The sequence below is a fragment of the Oryx dammah genome, unplaced genomic scaffold (assembly GCF_014754425.2).
Source record: "Oryx dammah isolate SB20612 unplaced genomic scaffold, SCBI_Odam_1.1 HiC_scaffold_16, whole genome shotgun sequence".
Lineage (NCBI taxonomy): Eukaryota > Metazoa > Chordata > Mammalia > Artiodactyla > Bovidae > Oryx > Oryx dammah.
In genome coordinates, this window is record NW_024070200.1 from 21,636,576 (window position 1) to 21,656,013 (window position 19,438).

Genomic DNA, 19,438 nt, shown 5'->3' on the forward strand with positions numbered 1-19,438 from the left:
TATACTAATATCACAGATTCCTCTATTGTGTCAGTTCAGTTAGAAGCAGATGCTACCAACGGAGGATAAAGAGAGAAGGAGCAGTAGGCAGGGGTTGCCTTCAGACCATGATTCAACAACTGTGGAAGGGGAAGAGAGATTTTTATTCTTAAACTGAAGTGTAGATTTACAATGTTGTGTTAGTTTCAAATGTACAGCACAGTGTTTCAGACATTGTTGCTTAGTCGCTGTCATGCCTGACCCTATGGACTGTCGCCCACCGGGCTCCTCAGTTCATGGGATTTTCCAGGCAAGGATACTGGAGTGGGTTGCCATTTCTTTCTCCAGGGAATCTTCCCTAGTCAGGGATCGAACACATGTCTCCTGCACTGTCAGGCAGATTCTTTCTTTACCTTTGAGCCACCAGAGAAGCCCATAATCATACATCAAAAACCTTGCTAAAAAAAAATTAAATGGATGGTTTTACACTAGTGTGAGTAGAGCAATTCGATGAGTAGAAAATAAAGCATCTGTACTTGAAAATAAATGAAAAAAGATCCCTGAAAAAAAATACTAAATTAACTTCTAGAAAATTTATTCTAGGGAAAAAAATTCCCCAAATATCATTAGAAATGATAAAGAAAATAATCCAACTTTAGAAATGGAGATTAAAACTAAAGAGAGACTGTATACAAACTCTGCATATAAACTTATAAATTTCAACTGAATAGATGGCTTTTTGTAAGAATATATGTTACCAATTGACTTGAGAAAAAATATTAAGCATGAGTAACCCAAGAATTAGAAAACAAAAGGTTCTAATCATCAAAAGTTATCTTCCCAAATAGCTCAAATGTTCCTAGACAGTGGATTCTTCCACACTTTCAAGATTATTCCTATGTTCTTTCAATTCCAGAATATTAAAAAAAAGAAATGCTAACCAATTAACTTTATAAAGCAAGAATAACCTTGATAAGAGTCCAACAAAAAACTACACTACATATACATTTCACTTAGTATATATTTTAAAAAAACAATAAAATATTGCCTAACAGAATTCAATATAATATTTAAAAATAATATATCATAATCAAGTAATGCAAGGAATGTAAAGATGTTTCAACACCAACACTGATGCTGATAACCCCATTTCAAGCAAAGGCATATACGGACAGAATTTCTTCATGTCTGACTTATGCTATTACCCTGGTTGTTCTTTCCCTATGATTAACTTTTTTGTCTTATTTTTTTTCTCATATATGTGTTATCAGTAATCTATCTAGGATCCTATGCAAATAAAATAATTCTAAATACCATTAAAACTTTGTGCCCAATGATGTTCATCACAGAATTATTTTAAGAGAAAAATATAAGTAGGAAGAAGAAAAGGGGGAAAGAAGAAAAAAAGGAAGAGGAGGAGGAAGAAAAAGAACTTTTAACAATGAAAGAAAGTGGACCAAAAAGTGGACAGTAATTGTCTTGAGGGAGAAAAATAATAGACTATTTTAGTTTTCCTCTCTTGATTTTTCTACTTTGAGACTCCATGGACTGTAGCCCACCAGGCTCCTCTGTCCACGGAATTCTCCAGGCAGGAATACTGGAGTGGGTTGCCATTTGCTTCCCCAGGGGATCTTCCCAAGCCGGGTATCCTGCATTGCAGGCAGATTCTTTACCATCTGAGCTCACAGGGAAGCCCTTTAAAATAATCAGTGTGACATAATATGTGAAACATCTTAAGGGAAGAAGAAAATGGATTAATAATTGTATTAGGTAGTTTTAAACTTCTTTAAACAATAACAAAAAATTCACTTTTAAAAGCAAATGAGCATATCATAAAGATCTTCTAAACAGCCCAAGATGCTTTATACCTAGTCAGTCAAATAATTCTTTCAGAATGAAAAGACTAGCTAAAGTAACATGGATAAGTCCAACTGTTTTCTTAGAAATATACCTGTAAGTGTACATGTATAAGTATACAATAGTTATAAGCTTATAAGTATATGAATATATATGTACACACATATAATATACATAATAATTATTATATGCATACTTTCTATAGTGCCATCCAGTCATTCAGTTATTGCAGTCTTTAATGACAATTTGCATAATAACATCCAGTAAAATTTAATATCATAATTAATTATACAGTTTAATTAGTAAACAACAATACAGAAAAGTCATTCTGCATTTTACCTCATATTTTGGATATACGGTTTCCTTCATGACAGATACTGGAACAGAGAATTTGGGTGAAGTTAGATTCCAAAACAACTTTGTAACTCCTGGATAAGCAGACACCTTTGAAAATAACATAAAAGGCTATTAGAAACTAATAAATAGCCCCTAGGATAAACACTCAAGCTTCTATCAAAATTAGTTCTAGTTCCTGAGAAAATGAGGTGACTGATTGGTTCCACAGTCTCTGAAAATCTGGGAAAGACAATCGATCATACCTATAAGATTAGCAAAAATAAAAAGTCAGCAGTTTCAAGTGATGTGGGAAACTAGTAAAATCACACTGGAGGCAAACTGGTCATTTCTAAGAAAACAGAAAATGTACATGCCACACGATCCAACAATTTCACTCCTAGCTATATAGTCTAAGGAAATTCTTTCACATATGCATGAGGAGATATGTGCAAGGATGTTGATACAGCATATGAAACAGCAAAATCATAGCCCAATCTAAATGTCAATTAATAAGTAGATGAACAAAATGTAGTACATTCATTTAACTAAACACTGTAAAGACATTCCAGCACAAACATTATCAACCATAGATGGATCTTAGTAGCATACTGTTTAACAGTAAAATAAGCATGATTTAGAAAGATACCTACAAAGTCATGTCATTTATATAAATGTTCCTAGAACACACAGAACTACAGGATTTATTGTTTAGGGTCACAAGTACACCTAATAATGTAAAAAATCATGGAGTCGGGAAAAAAAAAAAAACACAATTGTAACAGTAACCGTCCTTGGGTAAAAAGGAAGAGAAATGGAATTAAGAAATACAAGAGGACTTAATCTGTCATTTAAAGGTCTTTTTTAAAAAACTGAAACAAGTATGACAAAATGTTAATTACAAATACACATGTAGTCATGTGTTCATTAGTTTGGTTTCTGTATTTAACTTTTTCCAAATAAAAGTTTTTTAAAAATTATTGGGGAGGTCAAGAGGAATCCCACAATGAAAAGTGGAATATAACAAAACAATCTATTATAAATATATGAAACAATCTCAATACAAGGGGGAAGAAAAAAATTGCTGAATTTAGTTAACTTTGGAAATGAGTAAAGTATATAACACTAAAGGCAAAAGAAACTGTACACAGTACTACACTTTAGTTGATAAGGTTATTTTCCACAAGAATATGGGTAAATAATTCTGATATTTCTATACTGGAATTGAATAACTAGGTAAATGGATGGAGTGTGGGGGCAACCAGGTTTGTCACTAACTATTGGGAGTTTAAAGATTAAGCAGGGGAGGAGGTTAGAATGATCCATGTGGCTGTGAATTAGAGGTGGAGACATCAGTATGAACTCATGAATAGCTTAAGTTAGACAAAGATGGTTACGTATAGAAATATCACATTATATGCATTCATTAAATTTATTATGTATATTAAAATATGTGTATTTATAGGAAGGAGTTAGAATACAGACATGTATTTGTGTGAGCTGAGAAGGCCTAGAAGCAACAGAGACCTGGTGGTGATAAGCACATCCAAAGGCCAGATCTTAGTTTCTAATTACATTCTCCAATTAAGGGAACTGAGACTTCCTGTAGAAATGGCTGATTCTGTGGCCTGGCACAGGAAATAAGCAAGATGAGCCCGGAACATCAGTACTGCCAGTGAAAGTGAAAGTGAAATGAAGTCACTTAGTCGTGTCTGACTCTTTGTGACCCCGTGGGCTGTAGCCTACCAAGCTCCTCTGTCCATGGGATTCTCCAGGCAAGAATACTGGAGTGGGTTTCCATTTCTTTCTCCAGGGGATCTTCCTGACCCAGGGATCGAACTCGGGCCAGTAATTAAATGTTAAAAAAAATTCCGCAGTGATAGGGTCTGTCAAAGGGACATAGGAGACAACTGAAGGAGCTCTCAATGACCAAAGCTCAGTCTTAGCAAAATAATAATAAATAGTATTAGAGTATAACTCGGGCTTCCCAAGTGGCTCAGCAGTAAAGAATTTGCCTGCAGTGGAGGAGACTCAGGATACACTGGTTCAGTCCTTGAGTGGAGAAGACCCCCTGCAGAATGGCATGGTAACGCAACTCCAGCATTCTTTCCTGGTGAATCCCATGAACAGAGGAGCCTGGTGGGCTACAATCCACAGGGTTGCAAAGGATCAGACACGACCGAAGCGACTGACCGCAACTCAAAGTATAAACATCTATGAGTCTTACTGATATAAGCAAGTGATTGAATAAATAAATGGGAAGAAGAGACATCCTGTCTGGGTGAATTCAAATTAGTTTTTATAGATAATCTGCCCTCAAGGAGATGAAGCATGGCTCTACATTTCTTAAGTGTGGGCTATATATAGCAACTTCTTTCCAGACTACAGTATGGAAAGGGAGCAAAAAAGAAAAACTTCACGGTGAAGAAATCTGGCAGACACTGCCTCAGCCGGACAATTAAGGTCAACATCAACAATGGTAAGTCACATTGGTAATATGTACTCTGGATATGATATGGTGAAAATGGCACCTTACCTCAGTGGTCTTCCTCCCAAAATCACATAACACACAATCAAATCAAAAAGAACATCATGTGAGACTTTGCTAGTGGTCCAGTGGTTAAGAATCACCTCGCAACGCAGGGGATGCTGGCTGAGGAACTAAGATCCCATATGCGACAGAGCAACTAAGGCCGTACAATATCACTAAGACCAGAGGCAGCCAAATAAAACATAGATATTTGGGGAATAGTCTACAAAATGCCTGACAGTACTCCCCCAAACTGTCGAGGTCATCAAAATAAGGAAGTCCCAGAAACTATCACAGCTGAGAGAAGCCTCAGGAGACATGGCAACTACATGTAATGTGGTATCCACTTCTATCCTGGAACAGAAAAAGGGCATTACCTTGATGCTGGGAGGGATGGGGGGCAGGAGGAGAAGGGGACGACAGAGGATGAGGTGGTTGGATGGCATCATCGACTCGATGGACGTGAATCTGAGTGAACTCCGGGAGTTGGTGATGGACAGGGAGGCCTGGCGTGCTGCGATTCATGGGGTCGCAAAGAGTCGGACATGACTGAGCGACTGAACTGAACTGACTGAACTGACTGAAGGAAATCCAAATGAAGCATGGATCTTAATTAATGATAAAGTATAAATATTGGTTCATTGGTTTGAACAAATGTATCATACAGCTGTCAGATGTACTGGTAGTTTTCTAGGGCTACTGTAACAAATTACCACTGGATGGCTTAAAACAACAGAAATTAATTATCTGAGTTCTGGAAATAAGAAGCCCAAAATCAAAATGTTGGGAGGGCTATGCTCCCTCTGAATGCTATAGAGAATTCTACCTTGCCCCTTCCTAGCTTCTAGTGGCTGCCAGCCACCCCTGGCATTCCTTGGCTTGCAGCGGCATTGCTCCAATTTGCTTCTATCAGCTCATGGCATTCTTCCCTGTGTGTCTATGTGTTCACAGGGTTTTCAGCTCTTTTAAGGACAGTCATATTGAATTTAGACACGTACAGCTTACCCTAAATCCAAGATGATCTCATTCCAAGATTCTTAATTACATCTGTAAAGACTCTATTTCCAAATAAGGTCACATTCACAGATATCGTGGGTTAGGATCTGGATATATCTTTTGGGTGTGGAGAGGGAAATGGCAACCCACTCCAGTATTCTTGCCTGGAGAATTCCATGGACAGGAAGCCTGGTGGGCTATGGTCTATGGTGTCACAGAGTGTCAGACACAACTGAGCAACTGAGCATGTATCTTTTGGAGACCACTATTTACCCATCATTATTGTATTAATATAATAATAGGGGGAACAGAGTGGGAAATCTCCATACTGTCTTTGTAATTTTTCTGGAAGTCTAAAACTATTCTAAAAAATACAGTCTACTATCAATAAAATAATAATAATAAACAATAAAAGAAAAAATTTTTAATAGTTGGAAGTGAAAAAATTAATCAGGCATTCATGACAAGATTTGAAGAATTGTGAGTTTTTAAAATTATAGCTGTTTGAGTCCATGGTATTCCAGGTAATTATGTTTACCTTAACTTTCACTAACTCTGAGTAATACTTAATTGGACCAAACATTTTCCCCAACAAGATTTGTGGCTTCCCTGGTAGCTCCGGTGGTAAAGAATTTGCCTGCAATACAGGAGACCACAGTTCAATCCCTGGGTCAGGAAAATCCCCTGGAAAAGGGAATGGTTACCCACTCCAGTATTCTTGCCTGGAGAATTCCATGGACAGAGGAGACTGGCAAGCTAGTCCATGGAGTCACAAAGACTCCGTGGTGGAGTCTGTGGAGTCACAAAGAATTGGACACAACTGAGCGACTAAACACACACACACCCATGAAATCTTAACAGAATTCCCTGGTGGCTAAGCAGAAGACTCTGCCTGCAATGCAGGAGACCCGGATTCGATCCCTGGGTCAGGAAGATCCCCTGGAGGAGGACGTGGCAACCCACTCTAGTACTCTTGCCTAGAGAACCCCATGGACAGAGAAGCTTGCTAGGCTGCAGTCCATAGGGATGCACAGAGCCAGACACATCTGAAGCGACTAAGCAGCAGCAGCGTGAAACCTTTACAGCCACCATCTCCTGGAGCATGGCTGTTACACAGACTTTTAGAGTAATATCCAAAGACCCAAACACAGTAAATAAAGATTCACAATTATAAGCTGATACTGAGTCTTCACCACTTTTATTTCTCAACTAGATCACATTTCTTCTCTACCAACAGAGTATTTATTTAGAGAAAGGTAGATTTTTTCAGATGCTATGTTCATTTGTCTACCATAGAAATTCAAAATTGTTTCCATCTCACGCATCCTCTGTTTTGGTGGACACACTGCATCCCTTTATGTTGTATAGACCTAGAGCCAGGAATTCCTTGATAAAAGATGAAAAAACTCTTCCAAAATCAGTTGAAAATTCTTCTTCCAAAGATCACCTAGAAATTAAGATTTCAGATATTCAAATGATATATCACATACAATGTGGTAAACCTTTCCTTGTAGTAGATAAGACTTTCAGCAGCTTGAGCATCTAGAATAAAATTATTCCCCTAGAAGAAAGTAAGATACAAGCCTCTAAATGGGAAGGAAGAAAAATCTATCACTAAACAGCACTATTTTGCTCTCAAGGAAAAGCACCCATGCACTCTCAGGAGAGATTTGTCAAATTAAACTAGCAAAGAAATACTCATCATGGCATACTGGTTTCCCCAACAATCCTCAGAACGTTCTAAGAGAAAATCAGGAAAACAGAAGCAGCTAGATTGGTGCCTGTTAGAACTTGATTGCACAGCAAATTGAATTACTAACTATAATTTAGTAATTATACAGCAGGGCTTCCCTGGTAGCTCAGATGGTAAATAATCTGCCTACTGTTTAGGAGGCCCAGGTTCAGTCCCTGGGTTGGGAAGATCTCCTGGAGACAGGAATGGCAACCCACTTCAATATGCTAGCCTGGAGAATTCCATGGACAGAGGAGCCCGGTGGGCTACAGTCCATGGGGTCGCAAAGAGTCAGACACGACTTAGTGACTAACATACATACATACACACAACTGTAACGCAAGCTAAATGGCAATCCACTCCAGGACTATTGCCTGGAAAATCCCATGGGCAGAAGAGCCCGGTAGGCTACAGTCCATGGGGTCGCAAAGAGTCGGACCCGACTGAGCGACTTCACTTCATAAAGCAAGCTAGATTAATTAAACAGCACCTGCACAGCCCCTAAGGTTACTATGTATATTACAACCCAATGTAATAACCACATTCATACTAAAGACCCAATGGTTTCAGATTTCAAATGCAACAAACATTTTTAGCTGTACAAATGATCATTTAATACACATTCTTTTTAACTAAATTTAATTTTTTGGCACTGGTCCAACAACCATAATTTTTATTAAATTTTTAAGCTAATTATAAATTCACATGCAGTTTTAAGAAATAATACAGAGACTATCTTTTACCCAGTTTACCTCAAAGGTAACATCTTACAAAACTGTGGTACAGAATCACAAACAAAATACTGACATTGATATAGTTAAGATACAGAACATTTTCATCACCATAAGTGATCCCACGTTGTCTTTTATAAACACACTCCACTCATTCCCACCCCCTCATCCTGAAACCCTGGAAAACCCGAATCTGTTCTGCATTTCTGTAGTTTTGTCATTTCCTGAACATTATATAAGAATACCATCCAGTGTGTAATATTTTGGAGTTGGTTTTTTCCAGCATAATTCCCTGAAGATTTATCCTTATAGTTTATGTATTCATTCTGCAACATGCTTAATAGTACTGATAGTTGCATGTTTATTTTGATTTTTTAACTGTCAAACTATTTCAGGGGTCTGAGAAGGGAGTTTTGTAGGCCTTTACTTTCCTTAACATTATAGAGCTATTCAAATTATCTATTAATATTTCATATTGAGTGAGTTGTAGCAGTCTGTGTTTTTTGAGGAACTGCTCTATTTTGTCTAAGTTGTCAAATTTATGTGTGTAGAGTTGTTTGTACTGTTCATGGGGTTCTTGAGGCAAGAATACTGGAATTGCTTATATAAATTGCTTATAGTAACAACTGGAGTTGCTTATTGTACTGCCTTACTAGTCTTTTGATGTCTGTAGGGTCTGCAGTGATATCTGTTTCATTTCTAATATTAGTAATTTGTGTCTTTTCTGTTTCGTGTCAGCTTTGTAGAGATCAATTTTTTGTAAGAACTAGTCTGTCTCAGTGATTTTTCCCTATTGTTTTCGTGTTTCCAACTTCAGTGGTTTCTGGCTGCTTTTGGCTCTTTTTTTCCTAGGTTCTTGCAAGGGGAGCTTAAACTATTGATTTGAGACTTCTCTTTTTTAATTGCAAGCATTTTGTGTTATAATTTTCCCTATTGGCATTATCTCTGTTCCACAAATGATGATATGTTACATTTTCATTTTAATTCAGTTTAATTGGTTTTCAAAGTACTTTTTAAATCCCTTGAGACACCCTCCTTAACCCATGAATTAATTATACCTGTATTGTCTAGACTCCAACAGTTTGGAGACTTTTATGTTATCTATGTTATTGATATCTAGTTTGATTTCATTATGGATTTATCTTGGTATATCTTCTGCAGGAACTCGAAAAGAATAAGTATTCTGCTCTGTTTTGGTGTAGTGGTCTGTACATTTCAATTAGATCCTGTTAGTTGGTAGAGTCATTGATTTTTCTGTATCCCTACTGAGTCTAGTGTTCCACCAACTATTTAGAGAGGAGCATTGAAGTCTCCAATCGTAATTGTGAAATTGCCTATTTCTCCTTTGAGTTCACCAGCTTTTGCTTCACATGTTTTATAATTCTGCTGTTTTGTGCACACGCTTTTTAAGACTACTATGTCTTCCTGGCAGGTTGAATTTTTGTCATAATGTAATCCCCTTCTCTGTCTCTAGCAACTGTCTTTGCTGAGAGGTCTACTTTATCTGATATTAACATAGTCACTCCTACGTCTCCTTGATTAATGTTGGTATGACTTATCTGTTTTATTCTTTTACTTGCAGCCTCTCTAAATCATTCTATATGAAGTCAGTTACTTGCAGATAGTAAATAGCTGGGTCATTTCTTTTAATCCGCTCTGCATTCCCTGTCACTTAATTGGTGTATTTAGACCAATAATGTATTTAAGTTAGGGATTTCATCTGTCATTTCATTTTTTGTTTTCTGCTTGTTCTCTCTGGTTTCTCTGTTTTCTTTCCCCTGCTTTCCTTTTACATGGACATATTTTAGAATTCCACTTTTATTTATCTGTGGTGTTTATGAATATGCCTCTTATAGATTTTTAGTCTTCCTCTAGGTGTTACGTTATATAAACATAACTTATCAAAGACTTATCATAGACTTATCAAAGTCTACTGATGTCTGCACTCTACCTTCTTTTATGTCTCCTTTCTCTATTTATAATACATTTTTTTTTTGACATTGAAGTCACTCAGTCGTGTCTGACTCTTTGTGATCCCATGGACTGTAGCCTACCAGGCTCCTCCGTCCATGGAATTTTCCAGGCAAGAATACTGGAGTGGGTTCTTAAACATTTCTTCTGTATACATTTAACGGTATGGTAATTTTTGCTTCAATTGACAGACAGAATTTAGAAAACTCAAAACGAGGAGGAAAATTTTTTATTTCATTCACTCACATTTTTGCTTTACTTGTTTTTGTTCCTTCTAGATAGTCTGATTTCATCTTTCATCATTTAAGAACATGCTCCAGACTTTCTTTCAGGGTAAGTCTGTTGGGTGACAAATTCTCTTACTTTCCTGTCACCTGGAAACGTCTGGATTCCCCTTCATTCCTGAAGGGTATCTTCTCTGGATATATAAGACTCAGGGCATACCATTCTTTCCTTTCAGCATTTGAAAAATGTCCTGCCATTTATTTCTGGGCTCCATGGTTTCTGATGAGAAATCCATTATCACTCAACTGTTTTTCTCCTGTAGGTAACATATGGTTTCTCTCTTGCTGCTTTCAAGATTCTTTTCTTTGTCATTAGTTTTCAGAAGTTTGACTATTAAGTGACTTGGTGGACTTTTCCTGCTTGGAGTTTGCTCAGCTTCCTGAATATGCAGGTTTAAGTCTCACTAAAATGGGGAAGTTTCCAGTCATTATTTCTTCCTAAACATTTTCAGTCACCCCTCTTCTTTTTCTTCTCCTTCCAGGACTGTGATAACACAAATGTCAGATCGTTTACTTTAGTCCCACAACTAACAGACTCCTGAAGATCTGTTAATTTTTTTTTTTCTTTAGTCTATTTCTCTTGGTTGCTCAGACTGGATAAATTCTACTATTTTATCTTTAACTTCACTTCTTATCTCCTCCATTCTACTTTTGAGCCCATCTGCCAAGCATTTTACTTTGGTTATTATATTTTTTCAATTCTAAAATGTCTTCGGTTTCTTTACTATCTTCAATGATTTTTACTAAGACCTTCTATTTCCTTTCTAAATCTTCCTATTTTTAAAAAATTTTTTTCAAGTGTGTTCATAATTATCACTGAAGCATATTTAGGATGATGGCTTTAAAATCATTGTCAGACAATTCTAACATTTCTATCATCTAAATGATAGCATCTATTGATTACCTTCTTATATTCAGTTTGAGACTTTCCTAGTTCTTGGGATGAATTAGTAATTTTTGATTGAACTTCGGATACTTTGCTATGAGATTCTGGATCTTATTTAAACCTTCTGTTCCAGCTGACAGTCTGCTGGGCCTCCTCTGATACCACCACATTTGGGAGGGAGAGAAGTGGCTCATTACTACTAGGTGGGGATGCAAGTCCAGGATCCCTGTGTGATCCACAGCACGCCAGGCCTCCCTGTCCATCACCAACTCCCAGAGTTCACTCAGACTCACGTCCATCGAGTCAGCGATGCCATCCAGCCATCTCATCCTCGGTCATCCCCTCCTCCTCCTGCCCCCGATCCCTCCCAGCATCAGAGTCTTTTCCAATGAGTCAGCTCTTCGCATGAGGTGGCCAAAGTACTGGAGTTTCAGCTTTAGCATCATTCCTTCCAAAGAAATCCCAGGGCTGATCTCCTTCAGAATGGACTGGTTGGATCTCCAAATAAAGTCTGACATTGTTTCCACTGTTTCCCCATCTATTTCCCATGAAGTGATGGGACCAGATGCCATGGGTAGCTGTTGTTTAAAAAATCTGTCATGCTAGGCTGCCCCTTTCCTGGTTCTTTGGCTAAAAAGAGTAGGCTTTGTTTGGACTTCTTTGTGTCTTTACCTAATTTTCTTTCCAGGTTACCAGGTTTTTTTAACTTGAAATTATAAAAAGGATTTATCAAAGGATATACGAGGCAAAAAAAGGAAACTCAAGGAACTAACTTGCCACAGTGTCATTTCTTGGATCCCGAAGTTCCTAGTTAGAGTCTCAGTCTCTCCACCTTCCAGATCTATCCTGATTGTAACACCCGGCTTTTACTTGCACTTCGCAGGAACAATAGTAAAAAGAACTCCCACTGCATCATTCACAGAAGTGGAAGTCTCACAGCTAAGCCTCAAGAAACTACCTCTTGCGTGTGTGTTAAGTCGCTTCAGTCATGTACGACTCTGCGACCCCATGGACCGTAGTCTCCAAGGCTCCTCCGTCCTTCGAATTCTCCAGGCAAAATACTGGAGCGGGCTGCCATTTCCTCCTCCAGAGGATCTTCCCAACCTAGAGCTCAAACCCACGTCTCTTATGTCTCCTGCATTGGCAGGCAGGTTCTTTACCAACTGTGCCACCTAGGAAGCACATTATCAAACAAGAATATCCATAATTACGTTTAAAGGCTATTAAAATAATCTCTCCTTTTTCAACTACATATCTGCATGAAGCCAGAATTTTTCTCATATAGTTCAGTCAAAACAACTTATCGCAAAATTGAATGCAGAAGCAAGCATAAGAATCCAGCTGTCATCTATTAAGCCAAGCATTAGAGATTTGCAAAAAATACAATTCCAATTTTATACTACTTCTTTGTTTTAAAAAAAATAACTATTTTTCATAAAAAATATAGCATGTTAACATATATTATTTTAGTACTGTTATTTTGCATTTAGAAAATAAACACTTTAGCATTTTCCCAGTTTTAACTTCCAGCATTGCAAATGTCAATAGATACAAGCCACATAAATAATTATTGAAGTCCTCAATAATTTTTAAGGACATAAAAAAGGGTCCTGAAGCCAAAAAGTTTGAGAGTCTATGAGATAGAGAAAACTAATATTAAAGGAAGCTCTTACTTCCTCTCCTAAGAGTTGTAACTGTGGTTTGTGAGCACTCTGGCCAGTTCCTGGTATCAGTTCAGGCAGTATCTCTGGTCTTGGTGGAATGACAGCAGCATGTTCTTGACTAACATCCATAACAGGAGCTCCATGCAGTATTCTACAGTGTGAAAAAAAAATTTTTTTAAGTCATTGATAAAGCAACAGGTATTTATTCTCATTTTATATCTCTATGAAATAAACACATTGACATTTGATATCTACACTAAATGAGACTTCACCGGTGGCTCAGCTGGTAAAGAATCAACCTGCCAATGCAGAAGACACAAGAGATGCAGGTTTGATTCTTGGGTCAGGAAGCTCCCCTGGAGATGGGAATGGCTACTCACTCCAGAATTTTTGCCTGGAGAAATCCATGGACAGAGGAGCCTGACAGGCTATAGTCCATGGGGTCACAGTCAGTCGGACACAACTGAGAGCACATGCATGCATGCATTTTGCTAAATAGATATTATGCAGAAGTCAGATAATTCAAAATGGGGAATAATTGAAAAATAATTTATGTTTGCTTCTGAATGTACTTTAGTAGTAACCTTTTGGTGGCTTTGTTTTATAATATAATAATAAATTCACTCTACGAAAGTCTCATTACAACAGAGGTAAAAAAGTTCTCTACCTTGATTCCTAACCTGCTCCCCACTCCAAGCTCATGGGAAATGGTTTCATTTCTTAGCCCAAGGCAAAGCATCACCCTAAGCAGAACTGCCTGCTCACATTAAGGTTTTTCCTTTTTGATTCATATCTCGCCAGGATGAACAAAACACTGTTATGGCATTAGGTCTTTACTTCTGGGTACCAACAATATATAGGACGTCCTTAGTGGCTCAGAATGTCTTCCCTGTAGCTCAAAAGGTAAAAAATCTGCCTGCCAGTGCAGGAAATGTGGGCTTGATCCTTGGGTTGGGAAGATCCCTTGGAGAAATAAATGACAATACACTCCAGTAACCTTGCCTGGAGAATCCTATGGACAGAGGAGGCTGGTAGACTACAGTCCATGGGGTCGCAAAAGTGTCAGGCACAACTTAGCAACTTAACAACAACTAACTATATATACATAAGAAGAATATACCTAGGAGGTTTAAAACTTATCAACAAAAGCCTGAATTAAACCAAGAGATGAGGTAAATCAAAATCTGAAGGCAAAATGTGTCATTAATGACTGACATAGATGGCTTGAAATAACATTAATTTTTGTATTATCAGTTCAGTTCAGTTGCTCAGTTGTATCCGACTCTTTGTGACCCCACGAATCGCAGCACGCCAGGCCTCCCTGTCCATCACCAACTCCCAGAGTTCACTCAGATTCATGTCCATCGAGTCAGTGATGCCATCCAGCCATCTCATCCTCTGTCGTCCCCTTCTCCTCCTGCCCCCAATCCCTCCCAGCATCAAAGTCTTCTCCAATGAGTCAACTCTTCGCATGAGGTGGCCAAAGTACTGGAGTTTCAGCTTTAGCATCATTCCTTCCAAAGAAATCCCAGGGTTGATCTCCTTCAGAATGGACTGGTTGGATCTCCTTGCAGTCCAAGGGACTGTCAAGAGTCTTCTCCAACACCACAGTTCAAAAGCGTCAATTCTTCGGCACTCAGCCTTCTTCACAGTCCAACTCTCACATCCATACATGACCACAGGAAAAACCATAGCCTTGACTAGACGGACCTTAGTCGGCAAAGTAATGTCTCTGCTTTTGAATATGCTATCTAGGTTGGTCATAACTTTTCTTCCAAGGAGTAAGCGTCTTTTAATTTCATAACACTGTACAAAATATATAACATGAGTATAAAGTGGAACTACACTGACTATAGCCATATTTCAATTTCACTTGAAAGTAGAGCCAATGTTCCCTCAAACATTTTGGTATACCATTACCTGAACAGACAATCACTTTAGAGCCACCAAATATGAAATCCAAGCACACACATACCAAACTGACTGCACTTAACAATATGCTGAAATCCTCAGATTCTATCATATCAAACCAGCTCTTAAAAATCAGGCCCACCCAAAGCTAGGCTGGAGAAGACAGGGCTTTGCCAAACTAGGTTCATGGGGAAAAAAGCATCCTATCTCACCCAGTTAAATATCTGAATTCAAAGAGAAGGTAAAGCTCAACTCCCAGCACAGTGGCTTATAACACACTGTCATTCGACATCCAATCCAATATGCTTTCCCAAACTGCTGAGGATGGAGAGGTGACGACTCTCCTGCAGCCAGTGTCTGAGATGTGTCTTAGGATCTACTAACCAGATGCACTCACATACAATCTAGAAGAAGCCTGGCAAGCAGTCGTGGCAACACTGAGTTCTTCTGTAGCAGCCTTCCGGTTACGTCTTTTGTGGGTAGGCTTTTTTGCCAGTGAATGTTTCAAACAGACATGGCATAGCTCCAGAGTCAAAAGCTGTGGCAGGAGAGGCCACACAATCGCTGAGTCTCAGCTAAAGTGGTATGTTGCCAAGGTTGGCCTCCAGCTTTCCCACCTTCCTGACACTACCAGAAGGAGCAGCAGGCATGGAAGCCAGTTAAACATGCTGTATGAGTCATCTCTGGAAAGTTCAGACTGCCTAGAGCCCATTCTTCCAATCTTTCCATTGATTTTACAAGCATCATATTCCCGTTAGCAGATTCCTTTATGCTTAAAATAGCTAAAAATGTTTCTGTTTTTTGCAACTGGATCCTCACTGATATATCCAGCAAAAACAAGAACGGGATATTGCATTGTCTAGAGTAACGAGCCAAGAGAGTACATACATGACGAGCAGGGAGGAGAGGGGTGACTTAAGAAGCTACCTTGAGGCACTGCTATATTTTTATCTGGCCCTAAGCCAAAGCTTTTGACTGTGTGGACCACAACAACTCTGGAAAATTATTAAAGAGATGGGAATACCAGACCACCTGACCTGCCTCTTAAGAAATCTGTATGCAGTTAGAACTGGACATGGAACAACAGACTGGTTCCAAATTGGGAAACAAGTATGTCAAGGCTGTATATTATCACCCTGGTTATTTAACTTCTATGCAGAGTACATCATGAGAAACGCTGGGCTGGAGGAAGCACAAGCTGGAATCAAGATTGCTGGGAGAAATATCAATAACCTCAGATATGCAGATGATACCACCCTTATGGCAGAAAGCAAAGAAGAACTAAAGAGCCTCTTGATGAAAGTGAAAGAGGAGAGTGAAAAAGTTGGCTTAAAGCTCAGAAAACTAAGATCATGGCATCTGGTCCCATCATTTCATGGCAAATAGATGGGGAAAGAGCAGAAACAGTGACAGACTTTATTTTTCTGGGCTCCAAAATCACTGTAGCTGGTGACTGCAGCCATGAAATTAAAAGATGCTTGCTCCTTGGAAGAAAAGTTATGACCAACCAAGACAGCATATTAAAAAGCAGAGATATTAGTTTGCCAACAAAGGTCCAACTAGTCAAAGCTATGGTTTTTCCAGAGTTGGACTATAAAGAAACCTGAGCACCAAAGAATTGATGCTTTTGAACTGTGGTGTTGGAGAAGACTCTTGAGAATCCATTGGACAGCAAGGAGGTCCAACTAGTCCATCCTAAAGGAAATCAGTCCTGAGTATTCATTGGAAGGACAGATGCTAAACACTGAAACTCAAATACTTTGGCCACCTGATGTGAAAAACTGAACTCATTTGAAAAGACCCTCATGCTGGGAAAGATTGAAGGCAGGAGGAGAAGGGGATGACAGAGGATGAGATGGCTGGATGGCATCACTGACTCAATGGACATGAGTTTGAGTGAACTCCGGGAGTTGGCGATGGAAAGGGAAGCCTGGTGTGCTGCAGTCCACGAGGTCATAAAGAGTTGGACATGACTGAGCAACTGAACTGAACTGAATTGAAGCCAAAAACAAAATGGTCAGGATCATTTACATATTACTGTCTTTTCATATCATCAAAAAAAAAATTCTGGTTGGTTGGAAGGAAAGTGAGAGAGGTCATTGGACATTTTAGAGTTCATAGCTAGTTCTGGTAGATATGAACTGGAGATCTTAGCGGAAAGGGTACCCAAGGTTAGCAGCTATTCCTGCCTGACAAAAATAAATCATTTGCTTTGAAATTTTTGTCTGAATTTTCCCTGCTTCCTTCTTAATTTCCAGAGAAAAGAACCAATCCTTTTGAGAGATCCTCCCTTTGGAGATCACCACTATCTCAGTGGTTCAGACTGAAACTCTCTTCATCTCCAACCTCTCCCTCATCCCAGCAGTAACCACTAGTCCTGACTCTTCTCCCTCCAGTGTCTCTCCACCCTGTTGCATTCTTCTCTCAACTGAGTCCTGTGATAACATCTTTGCTGTCCCTCACTTCCAAACTTTCCCTCCTCTAATCCATGCTACAGACTTGTACCAAAGCTATTGTCAGTTACCCTCTTCCAAATACTTTAATGACTACACACACACACAAGCTCCTGGCTTGGCCGTTAGGGTCCTCCACACCTGGGCATCACCTGCTTTACCAATTCTACTTCCCTCCTCTACACCCAGCTGTTACAGGAGAGACGGGGAAACTGAACTACAATACCTTCAATACAAGGCAGCTCTGAAAACACTGAAAAGACGACTCAAGCCTCAACTGTTCCATGGCGCCTTTACAAATGTCCCTCTGCCCAGCAAAAATTCATCTTTGCCTCCCTAGTTTCCTGGTGCATTTGATCTGCGATTTCATTACAGAATATGCTGTATTTTGTTCTGTGTGTTTTTCACAGCAGATTACAGGCTAGTTGGGGTTGGGGAAGACTGATTCTTATTCATTTCCTATCTCCCATGAATACAGTAGATATACTGAATACATATTGTTTAACACTGTGCTTGAAAAATCCCACAGCCAAAGCCAGTCCAGACCGTGTCCTGAGAAACTGAGAATAATGGGTTGGCATGATGTACTACACTGATTCTCAAGGTGTATTCCCTAACCAGCATCATTAGCACCACACAGGAACTTGTTAGAAATTAAAATTCTTGAGTCCCATCAGAAGGTCTGGGGAGCAGCCCAGCCTTCTGTGTTTTAACCCGCCCTACAGTTAATTCTGCTGCACAATGAAGTCTGAGAAGCACTGATGCACTGCAGCCTTTCCCAGCAGTCTGATGGTAAGAATATTCTGGGATGCTTGTCAGATCTATAGCTCCCCAGATACTTCCTCTGGAGATTCTAGTTCAGTTGGTTTGGAATAGAGACCAAGATCACTTAAACACTGCAGGTGGTCTTTATCGTCAGGAAAAGCCTAAAAAGCATAGTGAGAAGAGCTAGCCTTTGGAATGAAGTTAAAAACCAGGATTTTAGCTTTATTTTGGCCCCTTGATGTGCTGTGTTGGGTAAGTCATTTTTCCTTCTTAAGGCTCCGCTTCCTCATCTGTGAAGAGCAACAGTGATGGGATCTTTCAGCATCTAATGCTTAAAAATAATATATGTAACAAATTGGCACAAAGTTCAGAAAAATACATTGAGTGGTTGATATTACAGTCATTTTTGTTATTATGACTGAGAGGACTGAATGAAGCAAACAAGCCCATCTCAGAGCGAGTTAAACCTCGTTCCCAGTCAACACTGATCTCCCAAGGGCCAGAGATATAAAATAGGGTTCTTACTACAAGTTAGAAGAAGTTTGGAGAACATGTGCTCTAGGGCTGTGAGCACTCTTAAAAATCTTCACCCACATCTTTTATGACTTACATGAAAGTGACTGTGGGCTTCATCCTGTGACGCATGGAGGGTTCTCCCTCCAGCAACCCTCCTACCCTCCCTGGTGTGACTCTAACAACGGAGAAGTTACACATCGCATCCTCCCCACCCCTTCCTCAGAAAATTCATTGTGCTCCTTGGGGTACTAAGCCTGGGGAGCATTCACAGGATAAAGCTCACAGCCATTTTTATGCAACTCAGAGATGGATAGTTTGAGCGTTCATGCAAAAAGTTTTGTCAAAGTAATACTTACATGCAATATTCTATCCCAAACACCATTTCTTTAAGGGGCTCATAGCAAGCCATTAAGTTGATCGCACAATCCACTTACTGGGTCACAATCGACAACTTAGAAAACAGTAACTTAAAAGAATGTTGTTTCAAAAGCAAACTTCTAGGTCTAGAAAAGACTTTAAGAGCTCACCTTCTTGAAGATACTAATCTACAAATAATTTTGCTTAGTAAAGTCTTTAAAATCTATAGCAGAGATAATGAATATTTTCGATACTTTAAAAAATTCAGGAATCATAGTCTTCAATAAAATAATAAATCTAAAGAAGAATAAGCCAAAGAAGAGTAAGAGTATAACTATGCAGAATCTTTTATACAAATATAATTAGGGAGGGGGGAATGTTATTTTAATCATTGTAACTTCATTGCTACATGCAAACAGTGACATCTGGTGGATTGACATTGCTTTGCTTTCAGACATTTTTGTGTGAAAGTC

General features: G+C 38.9%; 1 protein-coding gene across 1 annotated transcript in view; it reads right to left on the minus strand.

Annotated features, from left to right (window-relative positions):
• Nucleotides 1-19,438, minus strand: part of TTC6 (tetratricopeptide repeat domain 6) — a 205,036-nt gene that overhangs the window by 105,832 nt on the left and 79,766 nt on the right. Inside the window, exons 7-8 of the mRNA XM_040257100.1 lie at nt 12,973-13,114; nt 2,176-2,280 (exon numbers count right to left, since the gene is read on the minus strand). Coding sequence (XP_040113034.1) covers nt 2,176-2,280; nt 12,973-13,114 — 247 coding nt within the window. The remainder of the gene's footprint in view (nt 1-2,175; nt 2,281-12,972; nt 13,115-19,438) is intronic.